The 17,986-nt window shown below is 44.3% G+C and overlaps 1 protein-coding gene across 1 annotated transcript in view; it reads left to right on the top strand.

Annotated features, from left to right (window-relative positions):
* LOC135204597 (U3 small nucleolar RNA-associated protein 14 homolog A-like) overlaps positions 1-17,986 on the top strand; it is a 39,853-nt gene that overhangs the window by 1,526 nt on the left and 20,341 nt on the right. Inside the window, exons 2-3 of the mRNA XM_064234747.1 lie at positions 16,285-16,621; positions 16,894-17,056. Of these exons, the coding sequence (XP_064090817.1) occupies positions 16,285-16,621; positions 16,894-17,056 (500 nt within the window). The remainder of the gene's footprint in view (positions 1-16,284; positions 16,622-16,893; positions 17,057-17,986) is intronic.

Raw genomic sequence — 17,986 nt, 5'->3', positions numbered from 1 at the left:
GTCAATCTTCGAAACATTTTTAGTTGTAAGTAAAAATTTCTAAAGCGTTTTGGTGAGATTTCCACTGCCGTAGCCACCCTTTTCAGTACCCTCTGTTTAAATCTTAAAATTTGGCCTTAATTTCTAACTGGAGAAAATACTTATTTCGAAAGGAGAGTAGAGGTCTTTAGCTCCGTTTTTCACCAACAAGAAGTCGCGACTGATGCCCATCTCCGGTGTCAGGACGCGTTATAATGTACTTTTTCGGAGGGTGGCTAGCGTTGATTGTAGGTGGCCTGCTTGGCCTGCTGTGATATTTTACCCTACAACTTTAAGCATACCATTCAAAAGATTGAAGTTTCGTCAACACAGTGCGATATACGAAAGCCCCATACGAACTAAAATAAGCATGTGAGCTCTTCGTAAAATATGTTTTCAAGGCAGTTTTGAAATCCAATATGGCGGCAATCGTGTGGCTGGCTGGTCTAACCTCAGACAATTCACCATCTTTCCCAGCCTTCCCAGCACTCATTTGAACAATGTTAGCGTATATAGGCTATGTAACGTTTATTGATCTTATTCAAGATTGCAGTTGTAATCAGCACAATAAAACAACATTTTGTTGCCTATATTAGTGAAAGTATGAAACTTGTCCTATTCCCGGGGTCATGGTTTGAACTGAATTCATTTTTACCTTGTAATCGGTGGTTTTATCCTTACTGCAATCACAACTGAAACTCCACAGTGCTTATTTGATTGTAATTATACACATTTTGGTCTTAATTCACTCCACATTGCACTTGAACCACGTTGCTGTTCCTGATTCCTAAGCACTCACTCCGCAAAGAGAGTTACGAGCAGCAGATGACTACGTAGTACACTCTTTATGAGGTGCAAAGCTTTATTTCCTTAATTGTTTACTTTACTCATTATTTAGTTTAACTTTACCTCAAAATGTTTATTTAATTCATGTCTATTATCCCTGTTTTGCAACCAAATTAACCCCCAAAAATTACAGATATTTCTGAAGTACGAGCAAATGACAGCAAAAAGACTCATCGTTGCCAATCTAGTGGAGCTTCACACATACGCCGATGCATTTACACTGTTTCCATGAATTCTAGTTGTCATAGTAATGCAATAATGATAAAATTGCTGTAATATGTATGTATACTACAAATAGATACACTAATTTAACTTTTTTCTCCGATTTTGTGTAAGTCTTATACGTACCCAGTTTAGAGGGTAAACATACCAATTGACAACACTGATAAACAATTGAAGAGTGCAAAACGCTGCAAAGAATGCCGTAGTCCCCTTGAATAAGTACGAATAAGTGCTGGTTAGAGGTCCGGGTTATGATTTTTGTGATGAAAGTGCCCCAGCGTCTATGGGTACAAGTGGTGTGCGGATTTAGCACAGGAAATGGGAAGTTTGTTGACACAAGCGACTCCGCAAACATTGAGATGGCGTCAATCTTCAAAATATTTCGAGTTGTAAGTAAAAACTTTGAAAGGGTTTTGGGGTTGTGGGCACTGCGTTGGCCACCGTTTTGATTACCCTTTGTTTAAACCTTAAAATATGGCCTTAATTTCTAACTTTGGAGAAAATACTACTTCAAAAGGAGAGTAGATGTCTTGAGCTCCTGTTATCACCACCAACAACTCATGATTGATGACCATCTCTTGGTTTCAGGACGTGTTAAAGTACTTTTTCGAAGGGTGGCCAAAACCTCGGTAGTCGGTGAGTTGGCCAGTCCACTCGGTTGTTTACCCTATGTCTTTACGATCGCACAACGATGGTAAAAATTGCGACCTATGTCTTCACAATCATACAACGAAGGAAAAAATGTAATATAACAACAAAAAAGTGATGTAACAGCAGTTCCGACATAAACCCAATATCCCAACATTACGTCGTTTCCAACGTAAACCCAAAAACCTGATGTAACAGCAGTTCCGACATTCACCCAATATCCCGACGTTACGTTGTCTCCAGCATAAAGCCGAAAACCTGACTTAACAGCGGTTCTAACATAAACCCAATATCCTGATGTTACGTTGTTTCCAACATAAACCTAAAAACCTGACGTAACAGCAGTTCCGACATAACCCAGTATCCTGAAGTTAAGTCGTTTCCAACCTAAACCTAAAAACTTGATGAAATGGCGGTTCTGACATAAATCCAACAACCCAACGTTACATTAACCCAAAAATCCGACGTTGCACTGCCGGTTACTTATTGTTCCGACTTCTGCCGAATTTTGACCTTTAACAGACTTCCTGCACTTTGGGCAGTTCTTCGTGTTGGCTATTTTTTAACAACTATGCTTTCCAGAATTTGCATATCGCTTTCCAGAAGTCACAGCTCTTTAGAAGTCATGTTCCAGAATATATATATACAGTATTGCTATAAGCATTTTAATGTTTGATCATTCGAGTTTCACATTTAATACACGTCACTTAGAAGATATACGTACAGGCGGTCCTCGCTTATCGTGGCTTCAGTTAACAGTGTTCCCTTATTACAGTGCTTGGCTAATGGTGTCGTTAACCAGATTTTTGGCAATGGTGCTGATAAGCGGTTAATGGTGTTATAAGCAGATTATTGGCACTTACAACGTTGTAAATGTAATTTTGTACAAGTAACTTACCCAGCAGATATATACTTAGCTATAGACTCGGTCGTCCCGACAGAATTTCAAAACTCGCGGCACACGCGACAGGTAGGTCAGGTGATCCACCATTCCCGCCGCTGGGTGGCGGGGTCTGGAACTATTCCCGTTTTCTAAGCCATAATTTCTCTGTCGGTTGAACGGACAACACCTATTGTTCGTTCCTCCATCTTGGATTTCAACTCGTTTGCCGAGAATTTGGATTGGTTTTTTGGTGACGTATTCTGTTTTTTCTCTGGCTTGGCATACGCTTATTGTGGACTGTTTTTCGAATTTGGTTTTGACTACTCTTTCACGATGTCTGACGCTAAGGCTTCACCTATGTTTAGAGTTTGCAGTAGGGAAGACTGTAAGGTTAGGCTGCCTAAATCGGCATTGGATCCGCATAGTATTTGCGCTAAATGCAGGGAGAATGAATGTTCTTTTATTAACACCTGTGTGGAATGCGAGAACCTTACGGAGCTTGAATGGAAGGAATTATCATCATATGTTAGGAAGCTTGAGAGAGATAGAGTGAGGAAGGCTTCAGCTAGGTCATCTAGTAGATCTTGCTCCTTAGAACAAGAAATTAACTCTCCATCTAACAATTTTCCCTTAGCCTCAGCTGCTTCTCCCTGTTCTGAATCCAAAGATTCTTCGTCAGAGAGGGAAAATGTAAAAGCTTCAATTAAGAAACTTCAAGCTCAGCTACGAGCCCTAAACCAAGGTAAGAGTGGTGATAGTGACTTGTGCAGTGTCCCCAGTGCAGTGGGGAGGGGGCGTCTGAACCGGTTCCTCATTGCTCTAGGCCTAGACCTCTTCCAAACTCCCAGGACCAGGGGAGGAGGAATGTCGAAAGCCGCAGGGAGGATGCAGAACATCCCCAACGGTCAGGCGTCCCTTCGGCAGATCCTGTTGTTAAGTCCCAGGCTGCCTCGGATTGCCGCAGAAAAGGCGTCCTAAAGGAGTGTTTTTCGGCCTCAGACTCTTCCTCTCCTAGACGAGGATGGAGTTCGGCCTCCGTTCGCGCCCTTGAAGAGAGCCTGGAAGGCGCCTAAAGGAGACGCTGCTGACTCCAGCCCAGAGCGTTTTCCCGAGGATTGGCCTTCAGGACCTAAGAAGACTAGACAAGAGGAGCCTGCTCTTCAGGATCCGACCAAGAAGTTTTTGGTTAATCTGCAAGAGCAATTAGCTTCGCTCGTAGGCTCTTTTGCTAAGGACTCTACAAGGAGGAAGGATGTCTCGCTCCCTGTTAAGGAGTTTCCGCTAAGCGGTCCTTCTTAGTATAGGAGGGAACTCTCACGATCTCCAGGACGTTTATCGCCTTCGTCGAGAGACTCGTCGGATAGGAGTTGTTCTCCTGAGAGAGAGCCCCTTTCGCCCTATATGGCTGTCTTCCCCGAAGCGCCCTCTTAGACACAGCGCATCGAGCAGAAGTCTCGATCGGTTTAGGTGCAAGGAACCGGGAAACCGATTTAGGTATCAGGATCCCTTGGGTCTTCAGGACAGGAGCCAGACAGGCTCAAAGAGGCAGCAGACGCAGAAAGGACGTCAAGAGCCTCTTAGAACTCTGGATTCAGGACGTCAGGATTCTGCTAGAAGGCAGGAATCAGGACGCTATGAGCCAGGACGCCATGAGTCAGGCGCAGGAGTCAGGGCGCCAGGAGTCAGGGCGCCAGGAGTCAGGGCGTCATGAGTCAGGGCGCCAGGAGTTAGGACGCCAGGAGTCAGGGCGCCAGGAGTTAGGACGCCAGAAAACAGGACGCCAGGAGTACGTTAGGCGTCAAGTGTTAGGGCGCCAAGAGCCTGTTAAGCGTCAGGAATCAGACGCGGGGATCTTTTCAAGCGCCCTGAATCAGGACGCCAGGAGCCTAGCAAGCGCCACGAACCCGACGAACCTAGACAACAAGAGTCTAGTAGGCACAAGAGTGTTGCCGACAGACAGGAGGGGCCTCACCTCTTCGTTAGGAAGGGTGCTAAGGTTCCCGCGCTCCCCTTCTCGGGAAAGGAGTTCTTCTCCCGGGAAGAGCCAGATCACTCCAAAACGATCTCCTTCTGTAGATCAGTTGGACCAGGTATCGGAAGACGAAGAGCCTGTAGATGTAGCAGTTTCGGACTACAAGAGACTTTCTCTTTTGCTGCTAAAGGAGTTCGGAGACTCCCTTCATCCTGCGGACCCTCCTTCACCAGGATCGTTGATGTCCAGCACTAAAGCTCTCAAATCGTCTTCCTTCGTTAAGATGCGCCCCGCTCTTTGTATGAAAAAGGCATTGAAAACTTTTTCAGAGTGGTTGACTTCCAGAAGGGAAGCGGGCAAGACAGTTTTTTCCTGCCCTCCTTCCAAGTTAACAGGCAAACCAGGAAGGTGGTACGAGACCAAAGAGCCGATGGGGTTAGGTCTGCCTTCTTCCGCGGATGCTGATTTTGCTTCCTTAGTGGACTCTGCTAGGAGGAAGTCGTTGCTGTCTGCTAAGGCGACTTGGGCATGTGTGAGCTGGACCACCTTCTAAAGGGCCTCTTTAAAACCCTAGAAGTCTTCAACTTTATGGACTGGGCTTTAGGAGCATTAGCGAAGAGAGCTCAGGACACGGACTTTGTTTCCATGGAGGAACTTTCGAGCGTCTGGCTTGCCTGGACAGAGCGGTCATGGACGGTTCTGTGGAAGTTGCCTCTCTTTTTGGAACGGGAGTATTGAAGAAGAGATCTGTCTTTAGCTCTTTCTTAGCAAGAGCAGTATCACCCTTGCAAAGGACATCTCTTCTTTTTGCGCCTTTATCCCCACGACCTTTTTTACCTTTTTTCCACAGAGACGGTTAGAGAGGTTTCGAAATCTCTTACGGAGAAGGCAACTCAAGATCTCCTCACGCACTCAGCCAAGAAGTTTAGGCCGGCAGTGCCGATAGAGAAGAAAGAGAGACCCTCTTTTGTTCAGCCCTTTCGAGGGGCCTCCTCTTCTAGAGCCCCTCTTAGAGGTCGAAGACCAGAGAGAAAGAGTAGACCATCTAGAAGGTCCTTCGGGAAGTCTAGATGAACAGCAAGTCCTCCAGACGAAAGTAGGCGCCAGGCTACTCCACTTTGCCAAAGTCTGGGCGCAGAAGGGAGCGGACTCCTGGTCCCTCTCTATCCTGAAAAAAGGATACTTGATCCCCTTCAGGGAGAATCCTCCCTTGACGACAACTCCAAGGGAGTTGACCGCCAGATACTCGGATCCGGTCCGAAAGCTTGCTATGTTGCAAGCAGTGGAACAGATGATTTCCAAGGAAGCGGTGGAACTGGTTCAAGATCTCCAGTCTCCAGGATTCTACAATCGGCTATTCCTGGTACCGAAAGCATCGGGGGGATGGCAAGACCAGTTCTAGACGTCAGTGCCCTGAATTTCTTTTTTGTCTTGAAGAAGAAATTTTCAATGGAGACGTCTTCCTCTGTTCTATCTGCTCTTCGTCCAGGGGACTGGATGGTGTCCCTGGACCTTCAGGATGCGTATTTCCATGTGCCAATTCATCCGGCAGCAAGGAAGTATCTGAGGTTCATGTTCCAAGGGAAAGTTTCCAGTTCCGAGCGATGTGCTTCGGACTTTCGACTGCCCCTCAAGTCTTTACGGACATCATGAAGAATGTAGCTTATTGGCTACATCTGGAAGGGATCAGGATCTCATTATATCTGGACGATTGGCTAATAAGAGCCCAATCGGAGAAAAAATGTCTGGAGGACCTTTTAGTTACTCTAAAGTTGACAAAGTCCCTAGGACTTTTAGTAAATCACGAGAAATCCATGCTGACTCCCCAGCAAAGTATTGTCTATCTGGGGATTCAGATGGATTCTCGGGATTTTCTAGCGTATCCTTCGCAGGAAAGGAGAGAACGCTGCCTAGAAAAGGTGTCAGTCTTCTTAAGGAAAGAACATTGTTCCGCGAGGGAATGGATGAGCTTGCTGGGGACCCTCTCCTCGATGGAACAGTTCGTTTCCTTAGGAAGACTTCACCTACGACCCCTTCAATTTTATCTGAAGGAGAAGTGGGATTGGAAGTCAAACAAAAATCTGGGAGAGACTCCAATCTCGAAACGGATCAAGGAGAATATCCGTTGGTGGTTAGATCCACAGAAACTAAGCAAAGGAATCTCCCTTCGCTTACAGAACCCGCGCCTAGCGTTGTTTGCAGACGCCTCAGATTCAGGGTGGGGAGCGACCCTAGGTTCGCAAGAAGTGTCAGGCATTTGGGAAGGAGAACAAGTGTCCTGGCACATCAACAAGAAAGAGCTAACAGCCATTCATCTAGCTTTGGTTCATTTCGAGGAACAGGTCTCAGGTCTGGGGATTCAGATTCACTCGGACAACACAACAGCCCTCGCTTATATAAAGAAGCAAGGGGGGACGCATTCCTTTTCCCTGTACGAATCAGCAAAGGATCTGCTGATTTGGGCACAGGAAAGGAAGATCTCTCTCCTCACAAGGTTTGTGCAGGGTGGAGAAAAAAGAAAAAATCCGTCCCGCGATCTGTTTAAGCAGAAAAGAGCAAGTCCTACCCACGGAATGGACTCTCAATCCTCAGTTTTATTGTAGTGTCTTACCGAACAATTATAGAGCCGTGATTTCCACGAGCGGCAGGATACTAAATTCAAATTTAGCGCGTCGGCGTCGCCAACACTGGTGGTGATGACGTCATCTCCCTCCACTCGCGGGAGAACCAGGTACAACTGCCCAGGTGAATCCAATTCTTTTCCTGCCGGCGTCCGGTGAACATCGGTGGTCGGTGCAGTTGGATGACTTTGCTTCGCTTTTTTTTCTTGTGGATTTGATCTTCGGAATTGGTGAAGTACTCTTTTTTGGCGTTGTTGTTATTTTGCTTTTTATTTAGGCGGGTTATGCCATGGTCGGATTCTAGTCCGTCGGGAGTTAGGTTTTGCATCTCAGGATGTAAAACTAGATTATCCAAGTTAGAGTATATCACACTAAATGTGTTAAGTGTAGGGGACAGGTTTGTTCAGCAGATCGAACATGTAACGAGTGTAGTGATTGGACTGATTCTCAATGGAAGTTTTTTAGTTCATACTCGGAGAAATTAGCTAAAGACAGAATTAGAAAAGCAACGCTTAGGGAAAGTAGACTTAGCTCTGCTTCGTCTTGCGATGCATCTGTTCCTTCTGTTTCTCCTCAAATTGTTATGTCTCCTTTAACTACACCTCCTACTAATCCCACTTCTCCGGCTTCCCGTGTAGTTTCTTCCGACACCATTGCCAGTCTGGAATCGAGGTTAGATCAGAAATTTTCGGTACTAGCGAATACGGTTTTTGCAACTTGGTAATTCAGTTAAGACGTTTTTGGAGAAAGCGGCTTTAGGTAAGAGTGTATGTTGAGGGGTGCGTCTGTCTGTCCTGACACGTCTCCTAGACAAAGGTCACTGTCCAGCTCCCCCGCACCGGGGAGAAGACATACCGGAAGTCCAAGGGAGTCGATCGGGATTTGCCCACAGACAGGCGCCTCTCTTGTTGAGCCTGTTGCGCCTCAACAGGGCTCGGTTAAGCGTTGGAAAGGTGTTGCAGTCAGACGCCTTTCGAATGATTCAAGCGATTCGTCTCCGGTCGCGCGGCGCTCTTGGCGAGATTCGCCTGTTTCGCGTCCCTTAAAGAGGCGTTCAGGCGCCGATTCTTCGCCTCCTCCAGTCAAGCGGTATAAGGAGCCTGAGAGTAGGGTTGCGCCGCGGCCGTTAGCGGCTCGTTCGTCGCCTCAATCTGTGCCTTTTTCGGCTCCATCTACTAGTAAAGATTGTGGTTTTAGTGCTGTAGCTAGCAGTTCTAAGGGTGTTTCTTTAGGCGCTTTTTCGTCTGTTACGCCTGATGCGCCTGTTTCGCCTCGAATTTCGGCGGCTCCGAGCGAGGCGCAAGTAGTTTTTCCGCCTCCTGCTGAACATTTAGGCTCTTCCAAGCCTACTTAACTGTTTTGATTCGTCTCTGGCGCCTTTGCGCAAGCAGTTAGAGATGTTAACCAACTGGATGAATGAGTCCAAGGGTGGTTCGAAACCTTCAGATCCGGTTGTAGTTCCGTCTACTTCTTCGGCGGTATCGGAGAATGAAGAAGAAGTAGAGGAGGAGGATTCACATCACCTCTCGTGTTATTCACGTCTCCTTAGATTTCTTCTGGTATCTTATCCAGATTATTTTGAGAAAGCGGCTCCGCGCTCCCCAACTTCGACTTTTTTGATGAGGAGGAAAACTTCAGACCCTCTCCTCCCAAAACTTGTTCTATCTAAAGCGGTTAGACATTTGTTGAAAGAGACTGAGAAATGGATGTCTATGAACAAAAGAGGACTTAGGGAAGGCTCTTTTTGCTTACCCTCCCTATTAAGTTTGCTTCGTAAGAGGTATAGGTTTTATGTAACTGGGGAAGCTCCTTCTCTGGGAGTTTCTGCCTCCTCCCAGGGAGACTTCTCCAGTTTAATCGACTCCTCTAGAAGATCTGCTTTCGCCGCAGCGAAAGTTTTCTTTACAGCGCCTGAGTTGGACCACGTTGTAAAGAATCAATTTAAACTTTTGGAAGTCTTTAGCTTCCTTGATTGGACTATTGGCGCTTTAGCGGCCAAGATCGAAGACTGTCCTTCTCTTTCTCAGGAGTTAGCGGAGGATTGGATTGGTGTTCTGTCCTGTGCGGACAAATCCATTAGGGATGGATGTGATGAGTTAGCTTCGCTCATCGCCTTTGGTACCCTTAAGAAAAGGCAACTTTGGTGCTCCTTTGCTTCTAAAAGGGTTACTTCCCAACAGAAGTCTGCTCTCTTGTTTGCTCCTTTTGTGAAAGATAACCTCTTTCCAGACGATGTAGTGTTGTCAATTTCGTCTGCGCTAGATAAGAAATCTACTTCGGATTTACTGGCACAGTCTACTAAGAGACCTAAAGCTCCTGTGGAGACTGTTCCTTCGGTTTCTCCTCTGGCCCCAAGTGCCTTTTCGAGGGAGAAAACCCAAGCGCTTCTTTCGGCCGAAGTCGAATTTGCGACCTCAGTCTAAGGCCTCGGCCAAGGTTAACAAACCTTCCAAATGAAAGCTCGGTTCTTCATGCACCAGTGGGAGCCAGGCTGGCTCTGTTTTGGGAGGAATGGGAAAACAGAGGAGCAGAAGCCTGGGTAGTGCAAGTACTCAAGTTCGGCTATCGTATTCCTCTCGTTTCACCTCCCTCGCTCTCACCTGTGCCAATTCCATTCCAGGCATACTCTCCGGGCTCAGACAAATTTCTGGCGCTAGCCGCAGAAGTGGAAGCGCTTCTCAAAGAAGCGATAGAACAGATAGAAGGGGATTTTCCTCCAGGCTTTTACAATCGCCTTTTTGTAGTTCCCAAGTCATCAGGGGGCTGGAGGCCGGTTTTGGATGTGAGCGCCCTGAACTTGCATGTCCAGAAACAAAATTTCATATGGAGACCACTCGGTCGATTTTCTGGAGTCCATCAGACAGGGGGATTGGATGGTCTCTCTGGACATGCAAGACGCTTATTTTCACATTCCGATACATCGCGAATCTCGGAAGTACCTGAGGTTCATGTTCGAGGCAAGGTGTTTCAGTTTCGGGTCGCTTTGCTTCGGACTAGCGACCGATCCTCAAGTTTTCACCAGGGTTCTATCCCCGATAGGAAGCTGGCTGCACATATTAGGAGTAAGAATCTCCCTCTATCTGGACGATTGGCTTCTCCGGTCGGAATCAGAGAGTCGGTGCATGAAGGACCTTGGAACAACTCTGGATCTTGCCAGAAAGTTAGGAATTCTGGTCAACAAACAGAAGTCCCAGTTGGTTCCATCTCAGAGCATCCTTTATTTGGGGATGATTCTGAATGCTCAAGTTTTTCGGGCTTTTCTGTCCCCGAAGAGGGTTCAAGGCTGTCTGGAGACAGTTCAGGAGTTCTTGGACAAAAAGGTAAGTTCTGCCAATCAGTGGATGAGGCTCCTGGGCAAATTGACGTCAGTGGAGAAATTTGTGACGTTGGGAAGACTGCACATGAGACCTCTGCAGTTTTTTCCTGAGAGCCTCTTGGTGCAGGAAGACACAACCAGACTCGATTACCTTTCCTGTGACAGATCAAATAAAAGAGGACCTAAGGTGGTGGCTCTCTCGAGCAAGGTTGGAAGAAGGGTTAGATTTACGACCCATCCTCCCGAACCTACAGTTCTTTTCCGACGCATCGGACACAGGTTGGGGAGCCCTACTGGGAAATCAACGGACTTCAGGAGCTTGGTCGGAGAAGGAGAAGAAGTTCCACATAAATGTAAAGGAACTGTTAGCAATTTTCTTGGGGCTCAGACAGTTTTCGGAGCTTAGTAGAAGGTCGAGTAGTGGCAGTGCATTCCGACAACTCACGGCTCTCTCGTACGTGCGGAACAGGGGGGGACTCAGTCTTTCTCTCTGTACGAAGTAGCCAAGGATCTCCTCCTGTGGCAACGAAGCGAAGTTCAGCTAGTCCCGAGATTTGTTCCGGGAAAGATGAACGTCCTGGCGGACGAGGTAAGTCGTCAACAGCAAGTGTTACCTCTGGAGTGGGACTTTGGGACAACAAGATTTGTCAGAAACTTTGGCGCCTTTGGGGGACGACCGTCAATAGACCTGTTCGCGACATCAAGGAACAACCGTCTTCCTCTCTTTTGTTCTCCAGTCCCAGATCCTATACGCTTTGGTCGGTGGGGACGCAATGCTGTTTGGATTGGTCGGGTCTGGAAGCTTATGCATTCCCTCCGTTCGGTCTAATAAGAGAGGTGCTGAACAAGTTCATGTAGCACAGCAATGTAACACTAACGTTAATCGCTCCCTTTTGGCCCAGGAAAGAGTGGTTCCCGGACCTTCTCCAGTTGTTAGTAGACTTCCCCAGACTTCTTCCTCCAGAGAAGTGGCTTCTCAAACAACCTCACTTTAAGAGGTTCCACCAAAACTTGTCCGCTAGCTCTGACAGGGTTCAGACTGTCCGGAATCTTGTCAGAGCGAAAGGATTTTCAAGAAGAGCTGCAGAAGCTATCGCTCGTTGTAGGAGAGAGTCTTCTAACAAACTCTATCAAGGGAAGTGGAGAATCTTCAGAGAGTGGTGTAGAAGTGCTAAAGTCTCTACTTCTGCGACCTCTTTAACAGAAATAGCAGATTTTCTTCTATTTCTTAGGAACTCTAAGAAACTGGCTCCTTCGACGATCAGAGGATATAGAGCCATGCTCTCTTCGGTTTTTCGACATCGAGGTTTGGATATTTCCTCCAATTCAGATCTGTTGGACCTCATTAGGTCTTTCAAAACCACTAAGCTCCCGCAAGATACAGTGGCTTGGAACTTAGATGTGGTGCTTAAGTTCCTCATGGGGCCACCGTTTGAGCCTTTGAAGTCGGCTTCACTCAGGAACTTGACTAAGAAGGCACGTTTTTCTTATTGCACTAGCTTCTGCTAAGCGTGTCAGCGAATTGCACGCTATAGACAAAAGAGTCGGTTTCTCTCAAGGCAATGCTGTATTTTCGGTATCTTTGACCTTTCTAGCCAAAAATGAGAATCCTTCTAATCCTTGGCCGAGGAGTTTTGTGGTAAGGAACTTATCTGATTTGGTTGGACATGAGGAGGAAGAAAGGCTCTTATGTCCAGTCAGGGCTATTAAGCAGTATCTGTTTGCCACTAAAGGTATTAGAGGACAATCCTCTAAGCTCTGGACCTCGGTTCAAAATCCCTCTCGTCCTCTTTCTAAGAATGCTATATCGTTCTTTATTAGAGAGCTTATCAGGGAAGCTCACTCGCAGTCCGAGAACGACAATCTTTCCGTTCTGAGAGTTAAAGCTCACGAGGTTAGAGCAGTGGCAACTTCTTTAGCATTCAGAAAGAATTTATCTTTAGCTTCGATTCTTCAGAGCACGTTCTGGAGATCGAATTCGGTTTTTGCGAGTCATTATCTCAAAGAGATAGAAACGGTTTTCGAGAATTGTAAAACGTTAGGTCCGGTGGCGGTTTCTGGCATGGTGTTGGGAGAAACGGCACAGGGGTCGTCACCTCTATGCTAACTTTTCACCTTGAATAGGTTGTCGAGTTCAAGGGAAGCTGGGGGTACTGAGTACCTGGGATAGCTCACCAGTCTGTTAGGTCAGATTATACAATGGTTGGTATATATGTTTTTAAATCTGGTGTTGGTGACAAATGTTTTGTATGATTGAATTCTGGTCTTAGCCCAGGGCAAGGGCAATCTTTGTTGTTACTATCCTCCGTCAGTCAGCCTTGACTCGCTTGAACAATACGGGAAGGATTCCACTCCTGTAGAGGCTAACTTTGGTCAAATTCCAATTCCTCTACAATAGTAAGAAGAGCACCGACCAGAGGCAGTAACAGTCTGCTGTAGCTCTCTTACAAGGTAAGGTACAACAGACACCTTGATGTTTACTGGTATTGCAATAAATGTAACCATTTAAAAATAACTAGTGGTCCAACTGAATCCCACCTTCCCATAAATGTGTAATCAGCTCTAAAAATTGTTCGGTAAGACACTACTATAAAAATGAAATTTTCATTATTAAAATGAAGTTTTATTGTATACTTACCGAACAATTATGATTATACCCACCCCCTCCTCCCCTTAGGTGGACGGACGGGCCAGAAAGAATTGGATTCACCTGGGCAGTTGTACCTGGTTCTCCCGCGAGTGGAGGGAGATGACGTCATCACCACCAGTGTTGGCGACGCCGACGCGCTAAATTTGAATTTAGTATCCTGCCGCTCGTGGAAATCACGGCTCTATAATTGTTCGGTAAGTATACAATAAAACTTCATTTTAATAATGAAAATTTCATATTTGCCAACAACTTTGTCATCTGTGGGGAAGGCCCAATATAGACCTGTTCGCGACCAACAAGAATCACAGATTAGAAACCTATTGCTCCCCGATCTCGGATCCTCAAGCAGTAGCAGTAGACAGCTTTCTGCTAGATTGGACGGGCTTGGACGCGTACGCCTTCCTCCTTTCAAGATAGTAGGAGAAGTGTTGAGGAAGTTCGCTTGCTCGGAAGGAACAAGAATGACCCTCATCGCTCCCTTTTGGCCGGCTCTCGATTGGTTCACAGAGGTGCTGGAGTGGTTAGTGGATTTCCAAGATCGCTTCCACTAAGGAACGATCTTCTCAAACAACCCCACTTCGACAGGTTTCACAAAAACCTCCCCGCTCTAAGTCTGACCGCCTTCAGACTGTCGAAGGACTTGTCAGAGCAAGGGGCTTTTTCGAGAAGTGGCGAAGGCTATTGCAAGAGCCAGAAGAGTCTCCATTCTAAAGTATATCAGTCGAAGTGGGAGTTGTTTAGAAGATGGTGTAAGGAAAAGAAAATATCCTCCTCCAGTACCTCTGTAACTGAAATCGCAGATTTTCTCCTATATTTGAGAAAAGACTGTAACCTGGCAGTTTCAACAGTGAAGGGTTACAGAAGTATGCTGGCCTCAGTTTTTCGACATAGAGGAATAGATCTGACAAACAATAAAGATCTTCATGACCTTATAAGGTCTTTTGAGACCACGAAAGAACATGTAATCAAGAAGCCTAGCTGGAACTTGGATGTGGTCCTCAAGTTCCTAATGTCGGAAAAAAATTCGTACCGTCTCACGCAGCTTCGTTTAGGGACTTAACAAGAAAGTCTTTATTCCTTTTTGCGTTAGCAACAGCCAGAGAGTGAGCGAGTTGCAAGCTTTGGAAGGTAAAGTGGGTTTAAGAAAGATTCAGCGATTTGCTCCTTTCGACCATTTTTTCTAGCGAAAAATGAAAATCCCTCAAAGCCTTGGCCAAGAAAGCTTTGAGATAAAAGGAATATCTTCATTAACAGGGAGAGAACTAGAAAGGACTTTGTGTCCAGTCAGGGCACTCAAGTTCTACCTGGAGAAGAAGAAGTTGCTGAAAGGTACAGAAGAAAGTCTTTGGTGCTCTGTAAGAGATCCGAAAAGAGCGATTTCTAAGAACGCCCTTACATTCTTCATAAAAGATGTAATAAGGGAAGCTCACCTTAAGTGCGAAGAAGAGCATTTCAAGGTTCTCAGAGTGAGAGCTCATGAAGTGAGAGCCATAGCTACGTCGATGGCATTTCACAAAACATGGTCGCTTCGGGCTCTTATAGAGTCGACATTTTGGAGATGTAATTCGGTGTTCGCCTCAAATTACCTAAGAGATGTTAAAATTTCGTACGAAAAGTGCTTTGCTCTGGGAGCGTATGTTTTGGCGAATTCAGTGCTGGGAGAAGGGGCTGAGGCTAATCCTTCCTATTTAGTTTAAGGCTTAAATTACTGTTTATTGGTGGTTGTTTTTATTGGTTAATTGTCAGAGGGAATAGGGACCCTCTTACAATTCATAGATTGTAACAAGACTAACATGGTCAGGTGATCGGGATTGGCTTCAGTGCTCTTTGTGATTTGTTTAATAACCTTAACTCTGTCATGTAAGAGGGCGAGTCTCCATTGATATGACAAAAGGTCAAGGCTCTACCATGTAAGTGGGTCAGCCCCCATTGGTACGATCCAGTATAGGCTCTGTCGCGTAAGCGGGCTAGCCCCCATTGACACGATCCAAAGAGTTATTCAACCATAGGTTCATTCCTCGTTGAAACTCTTGAGGCAAGCAGACTCATCGACAGTAGTCATGAAGTCTTCAGCCAAATAAGGTAGGAACTATGGATTATGTTATCCAAGAACATAGGTTGTTTTTTCCTGTTTTTTAATGTATTTAGTTTAAATATTATTTTGTTTTTAGCTGTCTCTTGCCCGCCACCAAGGGTGCCAATCAGCTAAGTATATATCTGCTGGGTAAGTTACTTGTACAAAAATGATATTGTTAAGATACAATAAAGTTTTGTACATACTTACCTGGCAGATATATACGATTAATGGCCCACCCAGCCTCCCCTCAGGAGACAGGTGGAAGAGAAATTATGGCTTAGAAAACGGGAATAGTTCCAGACCCCGCCACCCAGCGGCGGGAATGGTGGATCACCTGACCTACCTGTCGCGTGTGCCGCGAGTTTTGAAATTCTGTCGGGACGACCGAGTCTATAGCTAAGTATATATCTGCCAGGTAAGTATGTACAAAACTTTATTGTATCTTAACAATATCATTTTATTATCATAATTATTAGGACTGCCGGTATAGGATACTGTTTTTGGTTTATAAATTATTTTTTTAACACTTCAGTTGTTTCGACCAAGTAACAACTGGCATCAGGATGATGTGCTTATTTGTACTAACCTAGCTTAGGCCTATCATTGTGTAGTAGGCTGCATAGGCTGTATTTTTCACTTCGTACTACTGTAAAATTGTCATCGGGTTGAGATACTTTAGGTTAAGTTACGATAAATCAAGATCAGGTTGTAACTTGTTAAGAAAGTTATAATTTCTGTGTATTATATACGTAATGTATGTGTATTAATGCTGTATGTGTCTGAATAAATGCCTTATATGAATATCAGTTGATTTAACAGAAACCTTTGAGTTTGTTCTAAGAGAAGTGAGAATTTAAAGTACTATGTAGTCTCGTTAAACTGTTTAACCCTCTGAAATTCTGGTGTGTCCCAGAACTTACCTGGGGATGACAATTGAAAAATTGACTTGATCAGGACATCAAAGGGTCGATGATGATAACCTGTATTTGTATTAGTGTTATTTAATTTTGCAACAATTATTATTGTTAAAGTATGTACAGTATTTGTTGCTCACAAAGGGCTAGAAAACATTTTTGTTTTGGGTCTAGAAAATATTTTTGTTTTGGGTCAGCAAGTTAAAACTTTTATCGAGGTAGTGAGTCAGAATATAAAATATAAAAATGCAAATATAGAACTGAATGTGAAGTCCAACATTACACGTTTACTTGACAGGAAAAAAGACGAAGATGATGCCAATCTGTTCATCACTGGCCCAGTTGACTTGGCCGAGGAGGACCTGGCGGGAAGTGACGGAGAAGCGGAGAGCGAAGATGAAAGAGCCCACAACAACCTCCTGAGCGACATTGGCAAATTGAGCAAGAAAAAAAGGTGATCTAAATGATTTTGCTTTTGTTAGTCAGAGGACGTTATTGCTGATTACAGAATTTTTAGTCTTTGATAATGTATCAGTTCTGCTCGTTGCATATTGGAATATGTTGGTTAGATTTAAAAGGGAATTAATTCATCATGAATTTTCAAACTTAATCAATAGTCTCATCTCTTCTGTAGTTTAGGTTTTTGTGATTTTTTCTTTCTTAAAATGTACAGAGCTCTTACTTTAATGTGTATGCCATCTCCTTTTGGCTGTATTTTGCGTCCAGAATGGGGGCAGCTCCTCGCAGTGTCCGCTTTTCGACGAGGGAAGGGGGAACTGAAGTAAACACGCAGGACATTCTTAAACGGATTGGTTTGCCGGAATTGGAAAAGACAGCTAAGAAACTGAAGACATTGTCTGTGCCTTTGGAAAAAGTTGCTGTTAAAAGGGTGAGTGTTTTACTACAATATAATAACATCTTTTTATCTTTTTGCCTGATTTATGCTTTAATATATTTATGGAATATTGTCAATTTTCTTTTTTACTGTAATTTGATTGTACATAAAATAAATGATGGTAAATGAGGCATCTTCATTTGCTTGCCATCTAAGGATTGTAACTTCCCTGAGAAGCAGAGGTCAAATATTTTTCTCCAAATATCTAATCACCTTAAATATTTTAAGTTAACCCTCTTACGCCGAAGCCCTAAAAATCAAAACCTCTCCTGTATGCCGGCGCCGGTTTGGAGTGAGGGCGGAAGCGGAAAAAATAATATTTTCAAAAAATCACAGCGCGCTTAGTTTTAAAGATTAAGAGTTCATTTTTGGCTCATTTTTTTGTCATTACTTGAAGTTTAGTATGCAATCATCAGAAATGAAAAATAATATCATTATCATATGTAAATAATGCGAGATATGGTAGCGAAAAAAAAAAATTCATAGATAATTGTATTTAAATCACGCTGTGCAAAAACAGTCAAAGCTAACGAGTTACTTTTTTTCCGTTGTATTGTACACTAAATTGCAATCATTTTGATATATAATACATAGTAAAACAATAAAAGCAACACCAGAAAAATATTATCACAAAATGATGTACGAATTCGTAACGCGCGGACGTAAAAAAATGTTATTTTCAAAAATTCACCGTAATTCTAAATATTGTTCTAGAGACTTCCAATTTGTTTCAAAATTAAGACAAATGATATAATATTACGATACTGTAAGAGTTTTAGATTAGAATTGCAGATTTCGACCATTTCGGACGAGTTAAATTTGACCGAATGTCGAAATTTTTATATATATATTTTTTTATATGCACATATGTCGGAGATGGGAAAAGCTACAACCTACACTTATTTTTTATTGTATTCTTCATGA

The sequence above is a fragment of the Macrobrachium nipponense genome, chromosome 47, assembly GCF_015104395.2.
Source record: "Macrobrachium nipponense isolate FS-2020 chromosome 47, ASM1510439v2, whole genome shotgun sequence".
In the NCBI taxonomy this organism is placed as follows: domain Eukaryota; kingdom Metazoa; phylum Arthropoda; class Malacostraca; order Decapoda; family Palaemonidae; genus Macrobrachium; species Macrobrachium nipponense.
Note: the sequence above shows the minus strand (reverse complement) of the source record. Positions and strands in the feature narration are given on the sequence as shown.